At 50.6% G+C, this 15,417-nt stretch overlaps 1 protein-coding gene across 1 annotated transcript in view; it reads right to left on the bottom strand.

Annotated features, from left to right (window-relative positions):
• Positions 1 to 13,486, bottom strand: part of RARRES1 (retinoic acid receptor responder 1) — a 28,936-nt gene extending 15,450 nt beyond the window's left edge. Inside the window, exon 1 of the mRNA XM_037526682.2 lies at positions 13,217 to 13,486. Within this exon, the coding sequence (XP_037382579.1) occupies positions 13,217 to 13,486 (270 nt within the window). The remainder of the gene's footprint in view (positions 1 to 13,216) is intronic.
• Positions 13,487 to 15,417: the final 1,931 nt, after the last annotated feature.

Here is a 15,417-nt window from a genome sequence, read left to right as displayed (position 1 = left end):
GACATCATTGTGTATATTTTTTTTAAGATTTATTTATGCATACAAGAACTGGGGTGTAAGCCAGAGGTGTGGGGGGCAAGAGCAGGGGGGAGTAAGGGATTCGCCAGAGAGAGTAGGGACAAGAACAGGCAGATCTACTGAAATACACTGCTGAGGGGAGCAGCAGGTGAGGCAGGAGAGGTCTGCTGTGCCAAGTGGGTCAGCTCCCTGGCCTGCTGGGGATCGAAATTGTGTTGCAGTGGCTGGCGATGGCTTGATAGTGCTGTCTTTAATCCCTGCGCCACCAGGGAGGCCCATGTACATATTTTTTTAAGATTTATTTATTTATGCATACAAGAACAGGGTTACAGGCCAGAGGTGAGGGGGTGAGAGGATTCACCAGAGACAGAGTGGGGAACAGAACAGGCAGATAGACTGAAATACACTGCTGAGGGGAGCAGCAGGCAAGACAGGAGAGGTCTGCTGCGCCAAGTGGATTGAACTGGCCGGGGATTGAACTCGTGCTTCAGTGGCTGCGGATAGCTTCACAGGCTGCGTCTTAACCCCTTGTGCCACCAGGGAGGCCCCCATGTACATATTTTAAATGGAAAACTTAGGATAACTATTTGACTCCACAGCTTCTTGAAGACACACGGAGGCAGTGAGGTGCCTCTATATTCCTTGTAGAAAAAGAAACAACTCCGTTCAAAGATTGGAAGCCGAGTAGACGGATCGTATCCTTCTGAAGAGCTATTTGCTTTGCTGATTTGATTTTCTTATTTTGTTTTAATTAACCACTCTTACAAATGTCTACATTTTGTCCACAATAAGATTTTTATGTTTTTGGTTGTGCATATCATTTATTAAGATTCAGCCCCTTTATCTGCCTCAGAGGCCTCTTGCTTCTCCCTTTCTGTGAGTCACATGTCTGCCTTGGGCTCTGCTCATTCTGTGAGATAGGGCAGGGCCTGTAGGCAGAGCCTCGCCAGCAGGGCCTCTGTCTGGGACAGAGTGTCTCCTGTCCGGTCTCTCAGGACTGTGCTTTGCTTTCGCTGTCTCTGATTAAATCAATCTGTGATAAGAGGCCTTTGCTGGCCAACGTCCACTCCAGGATTTGTTGTGCGCTGTGCTGGGTGTCAGAAGCAGGAATACAGGGGACAAAACAGCCTCTTCACCCCCGCCTCAGGGCATCAGCTGGGCAGAAAGCCTTTAAGTAGGTCATTGGCAAATTGATTATTTGATTCTGACTGACTTAAGAGCTATGAAATGATAACTGGAGAACTGATTCAGTCTCAGGGCCAGGGAGCTGCCACTTGAGCTGGACTCTAAGGTAGGGATTCTTTTTTTTTTTTTTTTAAGGTTTATTTATTTATGCATACAAGAAGGAGCTGACTTGGGGTAAGGACAAACCATTCTAAGAGTAAACAGTGGAGCTGAAGACCCCAAGGGCAGCCAGTGGGCCAGAGGCAGAAAGACAGGTACAAGGTTCAGCAAGAGCCAGCTGGGTAGGCAGGGGTCACCTCTGCAGGCGAAGGTGAGAAAAATGGAAGCTTCAGGCAGGAAGGAGGGATTTTGAATAGATCCCTCCAGAGTGGAGGGGTGTGTGTGTGTTTGAGGGATGTTGCCCAGAGTGAGTGGAATGATGAAGGGGATAGTTGAGGAGTAGATGGAGGGGGGCAGGGTGTCAAACCAAGGTGGGGGCCACAGAATGGAGAGAAGTATTTGGTGGGCAAATGGAGCGCTAGCAGAAGGTAAAGAATGGACCATTGTTAATTCAAGGTCAGAGATGGTCCCTAGAATATGAGTTCATTGTGAAGACATTAAACCAGTGTTGCATCGTGCACATGATGCTTGTATTTAGAATCCTAGCCATGGGGCCTGGGCCAGGGACTGTGCTAAGTACTTTTGAGGAGTGTGGGAAAACTGCCCCTTGCATGTGGCCTGCTGCCACCACATGGTACATAGCTAGTCCATTCATTCAAAGCCATTAAAAAAAAGACATTTTTGAAATAGCTGAAGCTGACACTAGGGAGAGGTGGCACAGTCTGGCTCCCTGAGGTGGCACGTGTTCCCTCACAATAGACACTGCTCCCCACACTGCTGAAACTGCCAGCTGCAAAACAGGTTAGGAATTTTACATCCCTGTCATGCAGCCAGAGGCATGGCATATTGTTCTAATATTTTCCAGAATAAACTCTTTATATAAAAGAAAAAGTCAGCAACAAAGCTATTGACCATGTGACCACAGAATCTGAAGGAATGAATTAGGAGCGCTTCACTCCAGATTTCTTTTTAATTATGTATAAGGAAGACTTCTGTGCTGTAGCATAGAACTAAAGGCTTTACAAACGTGAACCACTAATGGCAAACTTCGGTTCTAATGGTCTTATGTCTTGTTTTCTAGGTTTCTTGATCTTTGCACCCAGCCTTCTGCCTTCCCCTGCACCCCATCCCCAGGAACTTCCTTAAGGCTCTTCTGGGGAATGAGCAGCACTTTGATCCAGGCAGACGGCCTGAGAATGTAGGCAGGCAAGTCTGCAAGGAATGGGGCTTCTCACACTTGGGTGGGTTTTTTGTTTGGTTTGGTTTAAAGTGCCCCTCAAATCGTTGTCAATTCCATAGGAAGCATGCTCTCAGTACTGGAAGAAAGCCTCCTGCTGAGCCTAGGAGGGACTTGTGATGAAAGTGTCAATAAACTGAGCTCCTGCTTTGTTCTTCAGGTGCCAAGTATGGCTGATCACGTGGCAGGAGCCCTTTGAGGAAGATGCTATTCCCATTTTAGGGATGAAGAAATGGAGGCACTTGTCCAAAGTGAAGGAATTTCCCAAAGTCACAGGGTTAGCAAGGAAGGAAGCCTGGTCCAGGAGCACCCCCCTCTGCCCTTATACCAGGGCCACATACCCTAACAGTCTCATCTAACAGGGAGCGGGGGAGGGTATGTAGGAGAGGGAATAAGAGTTAGAGTTGGAGTGCTTATCGTGGTGGTCTGGCTCCTGTAGACAAGACCACCCAAACCTTCTGGAAGGGAGACAGCCAACAGCACATGGACATTCCCTCTGGCTGCTGTAACACATGGTGACCTAGGTACCCTAGTCCTGCAGAAATGGAGTCTCTCGTTGTTCTGGAGGCTACAGGTCCAAATCCCGGTGTCAGCTGGGCTGCTGTCCCTCAGACTCTGGGTAGATTCCTTCCTGCCTCTTTTAGCTTCCCATGGTGGTGGCAGCCCCTGGTGTCCTGGGCTTACAGCTGTACCCCTCCAAGAGCGGCCTCGATCTTAAATGGCTTCTCTGCCCTGGCTTCACATAGCCTCCTTATTAGACATTAGTCCTGTTAATCTAGTGTGGCTTCATCCTAACATTTACAGAGACTATTTCCAAATAAGGCCATTTTCACAGGTATTGGGGTTAAGGCTTCAACTTATTTTTTTGGAGGACACAAGTCAGTCCACAACGGTACAAAAGTGACTTCAGAAGGAGTCCCTGGCTACGGATGCTTTCAGGCCGGTGTGAATGGGAGCCCCAGACAGTGCAGGTTGGGGTTCGGAGAGGACTATGACTGAGACTAGCGGGGGGCAGGGAGAGGGGTCCAGCACAGGGAGGAGAGGGCTAGCCAGGGCATGGGGGTGAGCAGGTGAATGGAGGAGGTACTTGGAGTTGGGGTGATGGTGGTGGATGGGCTCTCTCCCAAGGACTTTATTCTAGAGGAAGGTGTTGCAAATGTGAACCCATAACAAGAATTTTCTAGAGAGCTTCCTAAAACATGGAGTTCTGGGCCCCTCCCTGGGCTGTGACTCAGTAAAGCTGGGGTGGGGCCTGAGAACTTGGATTTAACAAGTCCCATGTGCTGCTGCTGACCCGGGGACCACACACTTTGAGAACTCTCTAGATACTGAGTAGCACCACTGAAGTTGAAAGGATGGGAATGTGGAAGCCAGAAGTAGCTCCAGGAACAGCTGCTACAACACAGCTGAATAAGAGATGGAAGACATGGCAGCTAATTCTCTCCAAAGGCCTGGCGGACTAACTGAAATGGACTCTAGTGTGGTGTAACCTAGAGTCAGTCCTAGCAAGTCAGGCCCTGGTGCCTTAGAATGTTAAGATAGCAACTTCTGCTTCTGGGGTACAGCTGATAGACCCTGTGGTGCCATAGGATGGGCTGTTTTGAGGCAGGAACATTTGAAGAAGGCAGTTTGAACTAAAGTCTTTTTTTGAAGAAGGTTCATCCTGTTTTTCTCATACTGGTCACTACTTTACCAAATAGTGATATATCAAGAAGTCAAAACTGGGGCCTCCCCAGTGGCGCAGCAGTTGAGTGCTGGGTTGCGAAGCTGCCCGCAGCCTCTGCAGCGCCGGTTCAATCCCCAGCTGCTCCCCGGCCACTGGAGGAGGGTCCCACATGGCGCGCAGACCCCTCCTGCCGCCTGCTGCTCCCCTCAGCAGTGTACTTCGGTTCTTCTGCCTGCTCTGCTCCCTGCTCTGGCTCTGGTGAATTCTCTCACCCTCCCGCGCTTCTGACTGTACCCAGTGCTTGCATGTATAAATAAATAAATAAATATTTAAAAAAAGAAAAAAAAAAAAAAAAGAAGTCAAAACTGCACATTCTAATAGCAACTCCACAAAGTCACGGTCTGTTTTCAGTGAAAGACTGTTTACTGTTAGATACGAAGCTTTATTTTCCTGTCACTGGATTAAAGCTTCTCCTTCCAGACTGTGTCTGGACAGTCTCTATAATACATACTATGCAATGTTTCTGTAGAGTCATTGAAATACTAGTATTGGAAATAAGCCCAGGGAGCTTGATGAGGAATGGAGGGTAGAGATAACTTTCTATTCCAACACCCCCTTTAAACTCACTAGGAAAGTTATTAGAGCAAATGAACGAGTTGGAATGGTGTCCCAGAGAAGCCTGGCTGCCACAGGGAGACCACGAAAGCCCTTTGACTTGGGGGGTCTCCAGAGACAGGATTCTGCCGAAAGCTAATCTAAAAAGAAAACCCTACAATTTGGAGGAACCTGTCCCTTGTGTTTCTCTCCTCTGAGATTGGTTGTTAAGCACAGTCACCCCAAGGTGCCTTGGAGTTGTGGCAATCACCTTAAACTTCGTGTTGTCAGGTAGAGGGGAGACAGGAGATTGGGGCCACACAGGCCTCCTGGTGGGTCTGCTCCTCCTTCCCAGCACCCCAGGCCTCCTGGTCTCACAGATTGAGCATCTAAATGGTCCCTTCCAACCTTCATATTTGGTAAGAAAACATAAATGTCAAGCCATTCCAGTAAAAGCAAACTTTCATTTTATAAGGTTAGTTTTATGAGTCAGGCTTAGTTGAAGACAAGTAAACAACTCATTTGTGGATAAAAATTGCCTTCCTTATGTTCTAGACAGAGAGCATCCATGAATTGCATTAGGTCCAGGGATGATCTGATTGCCTTCCCCTCCTCGTGGGTAACGCAGATAAAGTGAATACAGCTCGTGGAACAAAGTCGGTGACCTTCAGACCAGACGTGTCCAGTGGGATGCCAGGAGGTCTTGGCAAGTGGACATGTTGCTTTGTCAGGTTGAGTCGTAGTGGAGAGAAAGAGGTGGAATAGAGTGAGTTAACCTCTGGTCAGTCAAGTAGGAGTTCGTGACCCTGAAAAGGAGCCAGACTGAAGTGACCAGAGGCAACTTCCCTACTCAGCTACTCAGAAAAGTCTGCTGGGAGAGAGGTGTGGGGTGTGGGGCCTCCCTCTCTCCCCTACAGGTATGGGCCTGTTCTGGCTGCCCCAGGCCCCAACACCCTTCCAGCTGCCTTTATGTCTCATTTGTTAAATGACACTTGTTATTGTCTCTTGCAGGGGAGCAGGAGGTGTGATGCCTGTAGAAGCCCACGCAGAAGTGGAAGCGAGGTGGCCATCAGAGTATGAACATCCTGTAAAATGTTCTAGAAATCACCCCTCCCTGCTCTAGCACACAGGAAAGCAGAGTTATCGGCATAGCCTTGAAGTCTGTGAAACAGCTTGGCAAAACCTGCTGCCTGCAGGTAAAGCCAGTATTTTTAATCTTCACTAATGACCAATTTGCTGGATAAAGAAGTTAAGCAATGGGTGCCCAGCCTGTGCATCTCCACCAGGCATCCTTTAGGAAGGAAGAGATTAAACCCCAGCAGTGCCTCCCTCTGCACATGGGGGGCATCAGCAGCTCTTTAGAGACCCACTTGCTGATACCAATTACACTTTTAATGTAACTAATGATTACTTTAAATGATTTACCGATCCTACCTATGTTACAGGGCAGGGGAACGGAGTTCCCAGAACCCCCAAACCTGCTCGCTCTGAATAGGTTCTGCCATCCCGCTCTTCTGGCCCTCCATGCTTCTTCCTTTCTTCCTCTCCAGCTGCTTCCCTTCCCTGCTCAGCTCCACCCTGCCTTGGGTGGGTCAGGGAACCCGGAACCTCTTCTTGCCCTGGGGACCACCCTGTTACACCTATACAAACTAAATTCAAACCTGGGTTTGTTGGGACAGCTCTCAAAGAGTAAAATCTGGTGGACTGCTTCCTAGGTTTGATTCCTCACTTTATCTAATAAGCTCTTTGTCTAACTATCATTGAAACGTATATCCCGGTCAACAGAGTGAGCACGAAGCAGCCTACAGCCCAGCACCAAGTTGGTGTGGAGAGGGTGAAGGGGGGGCGATGGCCAGGGCTGCAGGATCAGCTAAGAAGTGGAGCAGTGGGCGAGACAGGAGAGGTCTGCTGCGCCATGTGGGCAGCAACCTGGCCAGCTGAGGATCGGACTCAGACAGCTTCACAGTGCTGTGCTTAACCCCTTGCACCACCAGGAAGGCCTTCTCTGGTGTCAAGTTTTCCAGTCTACCCACCTAGAAGGTAGAGGGAGACTAGCTTCCTCCCCAAAAGCCCCTGTCCTAACCGGACTTCACTGGCCAGCGACACCCTCAACGACCATAAGTGGCCGGGGTAGAGACTTGCTGTGGCCACTACCTCCAGCCACTGCGGGACCAGCTCTGTAACGGCCTCTTCAACTGAGGCACCGTCGCAAAGGCAAGTAAGTGCCCAGGCGGTACAAGTGAGATGAAATCTCTAGGTTGGTTCATGCCAAATGCACTAGAGATAAAGGGTGGGTTGGATTTGGAGGCTCTGTGTGTGTGTGTGTCCTCAATCTTCTCTGCTTTGTCATCCGGTCACTCTGTAGCTAGTATTTACAGTTAGCTTTCCAGCAGAGCCACTCAAATCCTTCAGATAAGAGCAACTCAGCCAGATTCCTGGCACTGATGGTCACGACCCACCACAGAGGTCTTTATTTGGGGGCCACTATCAGGTTCTGTGATCACACACATGGCAAGACAAGTGGAAAATATTGTGAGATGCTAAAAAATGTTCAAAAATAATTAATTGCAAGCTGCTTAAATGCATTTGTAATTGCTTCCTCATCCGGGTGTATCTGGCTAGGGCACTGCAGCAAAGTGCAAAGAGGTCAAGGCCAGAGTTCATGCTTTGGGCTAAGAACCTTCCTCTGGCCTCTTAGACCTAGCCTCTGTGAGCAGAGCCTGCAGACCAGGTGGGTGCATGGAGGAAGGAAGTGTGGTGGCCTTGGGTGCCCCTGTATCCCTTAAGGAGAACAGAGCCTGGGCAGGAAGGAGAGCCTCTCTCTGCTCCCAGATTTCAGGATGATGATGCTTCACCCACTTGGAGGGTGAGGAACCTGAGAGTTCCCCGCCCCTTCCTTCAACTTCACGTGGCTGCCAAAGCATTCCGCTTCCTTGCGTGCGAAAGAATAGATTTCACTTTAGTATATTATTATTCACCCTTCCCCTCCATATCATCACAGTCATTTTCATTCTCCAGTTTCTGTTTCCATGGCCTGCTGAATTGCTCTCCTGTTCTTGTGAATGAGCACTTTTGAATTATTGACATTAATGGAGAGAAGACTGCAAGAGGAGCCGTAATGAGATAAATTATGTGGCATGAGAGGGCTTTATAGATGGAGCAGCTATAAAGGAGGTGGTTTTGCTTGAGGAGGTGGGCTGAGGCTCGGCAGATGGGCTGGCTCTGCCTCAGACACAGCCGGGACCCGCCTCGCCCAGCCCACGGCACTGGGCAGGTGATGCTCCCCCAAAGTCAGTTGTTTTGTTCCCAAACTTGCCAATGCCAGGTGTTACATTACATTAATTAGTGTATAATCAAATGTTATGTAAACTGGTGAAGAGTGGGTACAAAAAAAGAAAACCTAGCCAAGAAACTCAAGGGAAACACCATAGGAGGGGAAGAGTCTCGAAAACTCTTCCTGTTGTATGAGTGTGCTTGAGTCGAGGTTAGGCAAGAAAAAGAAGGAAAAGGAAAAGTAGAGGGTTGTGTACTACATTCTTTGCAAGTGCCCCCTCCACCCCAAGGAAGCCAAAGTGAAAATCACAGATGATCTCTCACGGTATGTCTCCGCGCCATGAAGCCTGCCGGAATGTCAGTAACTGTTTTGGATCTGTTATAGAGCAACCCCGATATTAAACGGGTTCCTGGCTGTGGGTCCTCACCCGCGCGCTTTAAAGGGACTTATGAATACTCCACTACAGACACACACAAAAGGGTTAATAAAAGGTTTATTTACAAGAGGAAAGGAAATAAGGAAAATGTACAACTCAGGGAGAAAATAGGGAAATAAAGTCTTTAATGCGTCCTACCCGATCCGACGACCTGGAAACCCAAAGTCACTCTCAGAGCTGGCCGGACGCTGTGAGCTGGTCCAGAGCCCAAAAATGGAGAGAGCCCCAAAGCCCACGTGTCTGCCTTTTGTATCCACCTGGCTGCTTAACCCCACCCTCAGGTCCCAGCCACCTTCCCTTTGGTGGTGATGGGATTTGGAGTTCCCAGTGTCTTTGGCTTTGGCCTGGGGTGGGGGTGGAGTCCACAAAGCCTGTATGGAAATAGCTTTGGGACATCCTTTTCCCCCTGACAGATCGACACCAGAGGTAAGAGTGGGAGAAAATCAGCAGCATTCTGGGGCACAGAGGAAAGCTACAGAGGCCGAGGCAGCTCGAGCAGAGGCATTTGGCTGTGAGGACGCTGTAGGGCATTTGCCCCAAAGGCCCAGCACATCATTATTCCAACCCCCCCCCCCCACTATGTTTCTGCTGCAGGAAGGACAGACAACAATGGGATGCTTGACCAGACCCATGAGCCCCCAGGAGCCATCCTCTAAGATTTTATGACCCAGTTCTTGTATTGCTCATAACATGTACGGAACTTGAGGTAACTAATAAGCCAGATAAGTCAGAATGAAAAACACGTCAGAATGAAAACGACCAGATAGATGTACTCATCTGTGGGATATAAAGAACAAAACAAATGAGCTAATACCACAGAAACAACTCGAGACAGATAAAAATGGTGATCACCAGAGGGGGAGGGAGGGGCGGTGGGAGGGGTGGGTCGTGGGGTCCATTTGCTAGCAGTAAATGGCACTAAAACTGAGCAAGCGCAGTGTGGCGTATACACATATGGGGGTGTGAAGCTATAAGCCCAAAATATATAGTATCATAATGTGATACTACACTACAGTATCATATAGGATCCCTGCTTCAGAAGGGAATCTCACACCAAACATGTGTCAATAAAAATGTAACTCCTCCCCATCTCCCCATCCCACTTTGGTCAGTCTTTCTATTATGATTCCAACTACCCGTCCTGGCCTGATGGGAGGGTGGTCACCTTAAGTGACCAATTCCCAGCCAAGGACTGATTCCCAGATGACCTGACTCTCATGGAGTGTCTGTGCACACAGATCTCAGCCAGTATCTCCCAATATCAGGAAAGCACCGGCCTCTCACGGAGGCTCAGGGCAGGGCCAGTGCTCCAGGACTGAGGCCAGAGGAGACTGGTCTTGGTGTGAGGGGCAGCTGTTGGGTCAGCGGTGGGACTGTTTCTGGGTCACCTGGCAGCCTAGGAACTCTTCACACCCCTGGTCTCCACGTGGGTCCTTAGACTGTGCGACAAGAGACAGAAGTGGCCGTGGAAGGTCAGTCTAAGGCCAGGAAAGACACAGCATCAGGAGGGGTAGGGAGGGAAGAGGAGCTGCTCTGTGATTGTCCCTACAGTTAAAGGGACAAAAAACAAAGCTCATGCTGTCCACCAGCGGGGTTTCTCCTCTCCTGGCATTTGCCCGCAAGCGAGTACCGCACATCACCACTAGAGGGCAGCTGTGTTTTGAAAAGGAGGGATTCTTGTCGCACCAAGAAATCGCTTAGAAAGAAGGAATTTCTGAGTTGGACGAGGTTGAAAAAGTCATTGGGTTCATTGGTTTTCAATTTTTTTTCTAGCTGAAACAGCAAGAGTTGCTTTGTTCATAAAGACCTAATTCAGTGCTCTCAATTGTATTCCAAACTATTTCATTAAAAAAAAAAGACAGAAAATTACTAAGTACTAATTTATTTCATAACCAGCTGGTGGAACATTATTTTGAAAAACCCTGACTCGGCCCCCACATCTTATCTTACAAAGGGGGGTGCTGACCTTGGTCCTGCAGAGAGGGGTCCCAGTGACAAGCTTCTCTGGCCACCGCCCACCCTGGTCAGTCCCGATGAGTGACAGACACCCTGCAGCACCTCTGTGCTCACCCTAACGCTGCCCTGACTGGAGAAAGTGCACCCCTGAGTTTGGAGGTTCTGTCATCCTTGTCAATGATACAACTGCTCTTATAAATGAAGCAGAAATCCCTTAAGTCACCACATTGGAAGCTGCACCCAAGTGGTTCCTGTGCGCCTCATCCAGAAGCAAAGTGCCTGCTTCAGAAGGGAATCTCAGCGAGGCCGTCTGTGATCCCATCCCAATCCGAATTAGGGCCACAGAGTGTAGCTCAATACCTGGCACATAGAAGGGGCTTAAGAAATAACTGATGGGACCTCCCTGCTGGTGCAAAGGGTTAAGTCTCAGCAGTATGAAGCTATCCACGAGTCTGATCCCTGGCCAGGGAGCTATCCACATGGTGTAGCAGACCTCTCCTCTCTCGCCTGATGTCAGAGTATCACTTGCCCTCAGCAGTGTATTTCAGTAGATCCACCTGTTCTGCTTCCCACTGTCTCTGGTGAATCCTCTCCCCCCTGCACCTCTGGCCTGCACCCCAGCTTTTGTATGCACAAATAATTTTTTTTTTTAAAGAAATAACTGATGGATGAATGGACAGCCCCTCAGATGGTGCACTGGCAAGCCACATTCTTATACTCAACAACTGGGGCTGCATCACCTGATGTGTCTTTTAAAAACACCTGACATGGTGGTAGCACATGGATTATCACTATTCTATGAAGAAAGAGCCAGAGAGGACTTATGTGACTTCTCTAGGTGGTGTGGCTCAGTAGAGCTAAATCAGAGGTTGGTGTTAGGACTCCTACCACACCCCACCCGTGGGCCCCCCACATTCCAGAAAGACAGCCTAGGCAGTACCCAGGCAGGAGCCAACACTTCCTCTCAGCGCCCCACTATGCCAGATGGCCTCCATCAGCTCTGGAACTGGGCCCTTTTTTAGTGGTGATTTGCAGGAGACCAAGGAATGGAGGGAAAGAATTTCACTGAATTCCTGAGAGAAACTGAGATTTTTGGCCCTGAAAGCCACTGTGCTTGCTTTGTTGGCTCCTTGATTTGAAAACATTTATAGCCATTCTTGGAGGGAATGTAAATCATAGGAAGTTTTCTTAGCGTCAGTGCCCTGGGTATGTAACTCCTCCCTCACCCCCTCTCTATACCTGCCTTGAATTTCCTTATACTCACTAGAAAGGAGGAGCTCTTTAAACCAGGATCATTATACGACTACAGAGGAGAAGCAACAACCGAGTTGGAGAAAGAAAAATAGAATTTTTTTTCTTAATTGATTTGAGTTTGAGAGGTAGTTTATCTTGTGAAAGATGCCAAGAATTTTTTATCCAAGGAGGTGACCAAATGCATGGAAATGGATTGTTTATAGACTTGGAAGAAAAAAATTCTAATAAATTGAAAATTGGTGTACTTTAGAAATCCAAGGGTTTGGTTTGGTTTGGTTTGGTTTTTTCCTCTTCCCTGTAGGGAATTCTGGGTCCTGGGCACTGACAACCAGGCTGCAGATCTCCAGGGATCTTGGTCTCCTTGGATTCTCAGGGGTGGCTACTATACTTTAATAGAAAGTTCTCAAGGTTGGTTCCCCCTAGCTGTTCTTTAGAACTAGAAAAATGGAACTCTTTCTCCCTGAGACAACAGAGATCGTTATTGAAACAGGTGGCAAAAATAGGTTATGTTTTTAAAAGAACAATATCATTTAATCAAGCAATACCCTTAGCCACCCTAGGTGCAGGATTCAGCCAGTGAAGAACCAAGGTGAGCTCCGAAGACCTTCCCCACCCCTGTGTCTGACATAGGTCTTCACCAATCTTAGGTAAAAACTCCAATGTCAGTCTTTGAATTCTACCTATTTACATTCTATACTCCATTCTAGATTCCTTGAGGCTGAGTCTGCAGGTTTTGAGGGGATTACTGGAAGAGCAGCGTTACTTCGGGGAGGACTTAGTGTAGTTCTGTCACATGCAATTTTCGATTAGATGAGGAAAGCAGTGGAGCTCCACAGACCCGAAGCGATTCCTACGGTCAATGTCTTGAAATCGCAAATAATCAAATAATCATTGATTGCGACTTCATTCATTCATTCATTCATTCATTGCGATTTTATTCATTCGGTTCAAGAGGAAAACTGTCCAGGTCCACTCACTCAATTAGATTAAAGAGAAGCCAGGATTAAGAGGGTTCTCACTGGCGTCGATGCATCATCTACAATCACATCATCCTGCAGCAGGTCTCTGGCGCTCACTCACTCTTGGGTCTTCGCAAGACCTGGGCACTGGTTTAGATGAGGGAATTTCACGCCCCAGGCCGCCTGCCGGGGCCATGGGTGGGTCGCGCCAGCGTGACCGCTCCCATAGCAACCAACTCTGGGTACCCCTAGACACAAGCAAGCCTTGCCTCTGGGGCCTGTACCTCAGTTTCCCCAGGCATCAACTTCCCAGTGGGGGAGTCGCCAGACTCGGTGGCCTCCTAAATGCTGGAGAAAGAGCGAGTCAGCTTCCCGCCGACTCTGCGCACCCAGGCTGGGCGCACCCGCTCGGGCGCCGGGACGTGGAGCCCGAGCGCCTGGACGCCGCGAGCAGGGTGCGCACGGCCGTCTCCGGGAGATCCCGCGGGGCGGACAGGTGCACAGGGTGTCCCCGCGCGCCCGGGGGCGCCGCACTCACCCAGGCGCTGCCCTCCTGCACCGCCGTCAGCATCCGCAGGGCGCTGGGCGAGCCGGCTCGGAAGTTGAAGAAGTGCAGCGCCGCCTGCGCCGCCCGCTGCAGGACTCTCGGGCGCCCGTCCGGGGACCACTCGGAATCCCTGGGGTCCCCGGGCCCGGCGGGCGCCGCCGACCCCCGGAGGGCGAGCTGTAGCAGCAGCGGCAGGAGCAGCGCGGCGGCGAGGCGCGGGGCCCCGCGCGGGGCGGGCGGCGGCGGGCGGCGGGGCTGCATGGACGCGGCGGGCTGGCGCGGGCTCCGCGGCCCGAACCCGGGAAATAAGGCCGCGGCGGCCCCGCCCCCCGCCCCCGGGCGCCCGCGGCGCTCGCCCAGTGCCCTTCCCGCCCGGCCGCACCCCCTCGGCGCTTCAGGGGACCGGGCGCCGCTCGCCCGCCCCTACCGAGCCGGGTGCCGGGGTGTCGGGCCCGGAGCGCGCGGCCAGAGCCCGAGGGGGCAGCGGAGACCGCCCCCAAAGCCCTTCGCCCACCCCGGAGAACCCCGTCTCTTCCCCGCGGCGGCTGCGCTTGTGAAACTCGGGTTCTTCCAAGCTCGGCGTGTGATTTCCCAGAAGATGGAGGACCAGGCCGCGGGGGCCCTTGATAGGGGTCCCTGTGGCGCAGCGTAGACGCCGTGGGGTCGATGGCGTCCTAGGCTCCCAGTGACCCCTGAGGTGGGAGAGGCTGCTGGACCGCGGGGCAGAGGCAGGTCAGCACCCAGCCCCACTGGGCCTTTCTCAGCAAAGCGTTGATCACCTGGCGCTGGGCGGCTGGAAGGGGCGGGCACCTGTTCTGCACGCCGAGGCACAGATGCCGCTGAGGGCAGCGAGTGCGGACACCTCGCAGCGGAGGCTTCAGGAGCTGCCATTGTTATCAGACTGGAGAGGAAGGCGGGAGAGCCAGGGGGGGAGGGTAGAAGTGGCGCTGCCAGGCACCCCTGGGATACCTCTCTCCTTGTGCATTCACTTTGTCCAGGGATCTAGCCCTTCCAGAGACCCCTGGCTCAACCCCACTGTGGTGCTGGCACAACCATGCCGGTGTGATGCTGGGGGATGTGCGGGTGGGGGTGGTTGATAGGGGTGTCATCTCTGAAAACATTTCTCACCCCTTCTTCCTCTGGATGTTGTCCCTCGGTTGTCTTTCTCCTTCCTTCCGGAGATACTTTTGGGGATAACTACTCTGTAGGTCCTGGGGAAAAGCAGGTGTGCCTCCCTGGGTGCACCCTCAGGTAGGCGGAGGCCCTGGCCATCAGAGAGGCTCGGGAAGGTGCCCTGTGTGGGACGTACCCTAGGTGCTGTGACAAAATGAAGTCAGAAAGGGGACAGCGACTTGGGATGTGGTTACAGTTTTAAATAGTGTCAGGCCAGTGTGTCTGTTATTTGCATCTATCTGTTGTTTGCATTTCCCTCTGGGAGGGTGGTATTTGAGGAAGGGCCTGAAGGAGGACAGGGAGCCATGGTGGATTTTGTGCAATAAGAGCATTGAAGGCAGAGGGAACAGCAATGCAGAGGCCCTGAGGCAGGAGTTGGCCAGGCAAGTTTGAAGAAAAGCAAACAAGGGCAACTCTTTTAGAAACAAGGGGTGAGAGAGGGATCAGGAGGGGAAGTGGAAGGGGTGGGGGGGAGGGGCACATCTTGCAGATGGAACCTCACACCTGAATGTGCCACCTGGAGTATCCATCTTACTGACAACCCAAGAACAGAGCTGAGCAGAGAGGGAGGTGTCTGGGTCCTGTTGACCTTGTGTGCACCTGCATCAACTTATCCTGAGTGCATTTCTTATTAAGTCCATTAAATTGGCTTTTCTGTTTCTTGCTTTCAGAAGCAGCCCAACATAGGTGGTGATCTCCCAAGAAACCAGTTATCTCCCCCTCCAAGGGGACATTGTAGTAGCTGTCTTGAAAAATTTACCACCTCCAGGTCTTGCAAAAATTAAATTTCCTTTTAATTCCATTTTCTATTTTATTTCCATGCTTTGCCTCCCATGAATGTTAGGCTGTTTTCAGATGCAAATAACAGAAAAGCAAATTAACACTGTGAGCCTTTAAGTGGCCTGGAAAGGGAGGTCTTGGGAATGGTCTGGTGACTCTGATTTTTGGAAGGGTTCAATTTCATGTCCTGCAAAGCTGTCCTTAGTTGGCTGCTTTTAGTCTAAAGACTTCATGATTAT

This window comes from Talpa occidentalis, unplaced genomic scaffold (genome assembly GCF_014898055.3).
Source record: "Talpa occidentalis isolate TD23 unplaced genomic scaffold, MPIMG_talOcc4v2.1 talOcc4.4, whole genome shotgun sequence".
NCBI lineage: Eukaryota > Metazoa > Chordata > Mammalia > Eulipotyphla > Talpidae > Talpa > Talpa occidentalis.
Note: the sequence above shows the minus strand (reverse complement) of the source record. Positions and strands in the feature narration are given on the sequence as shown.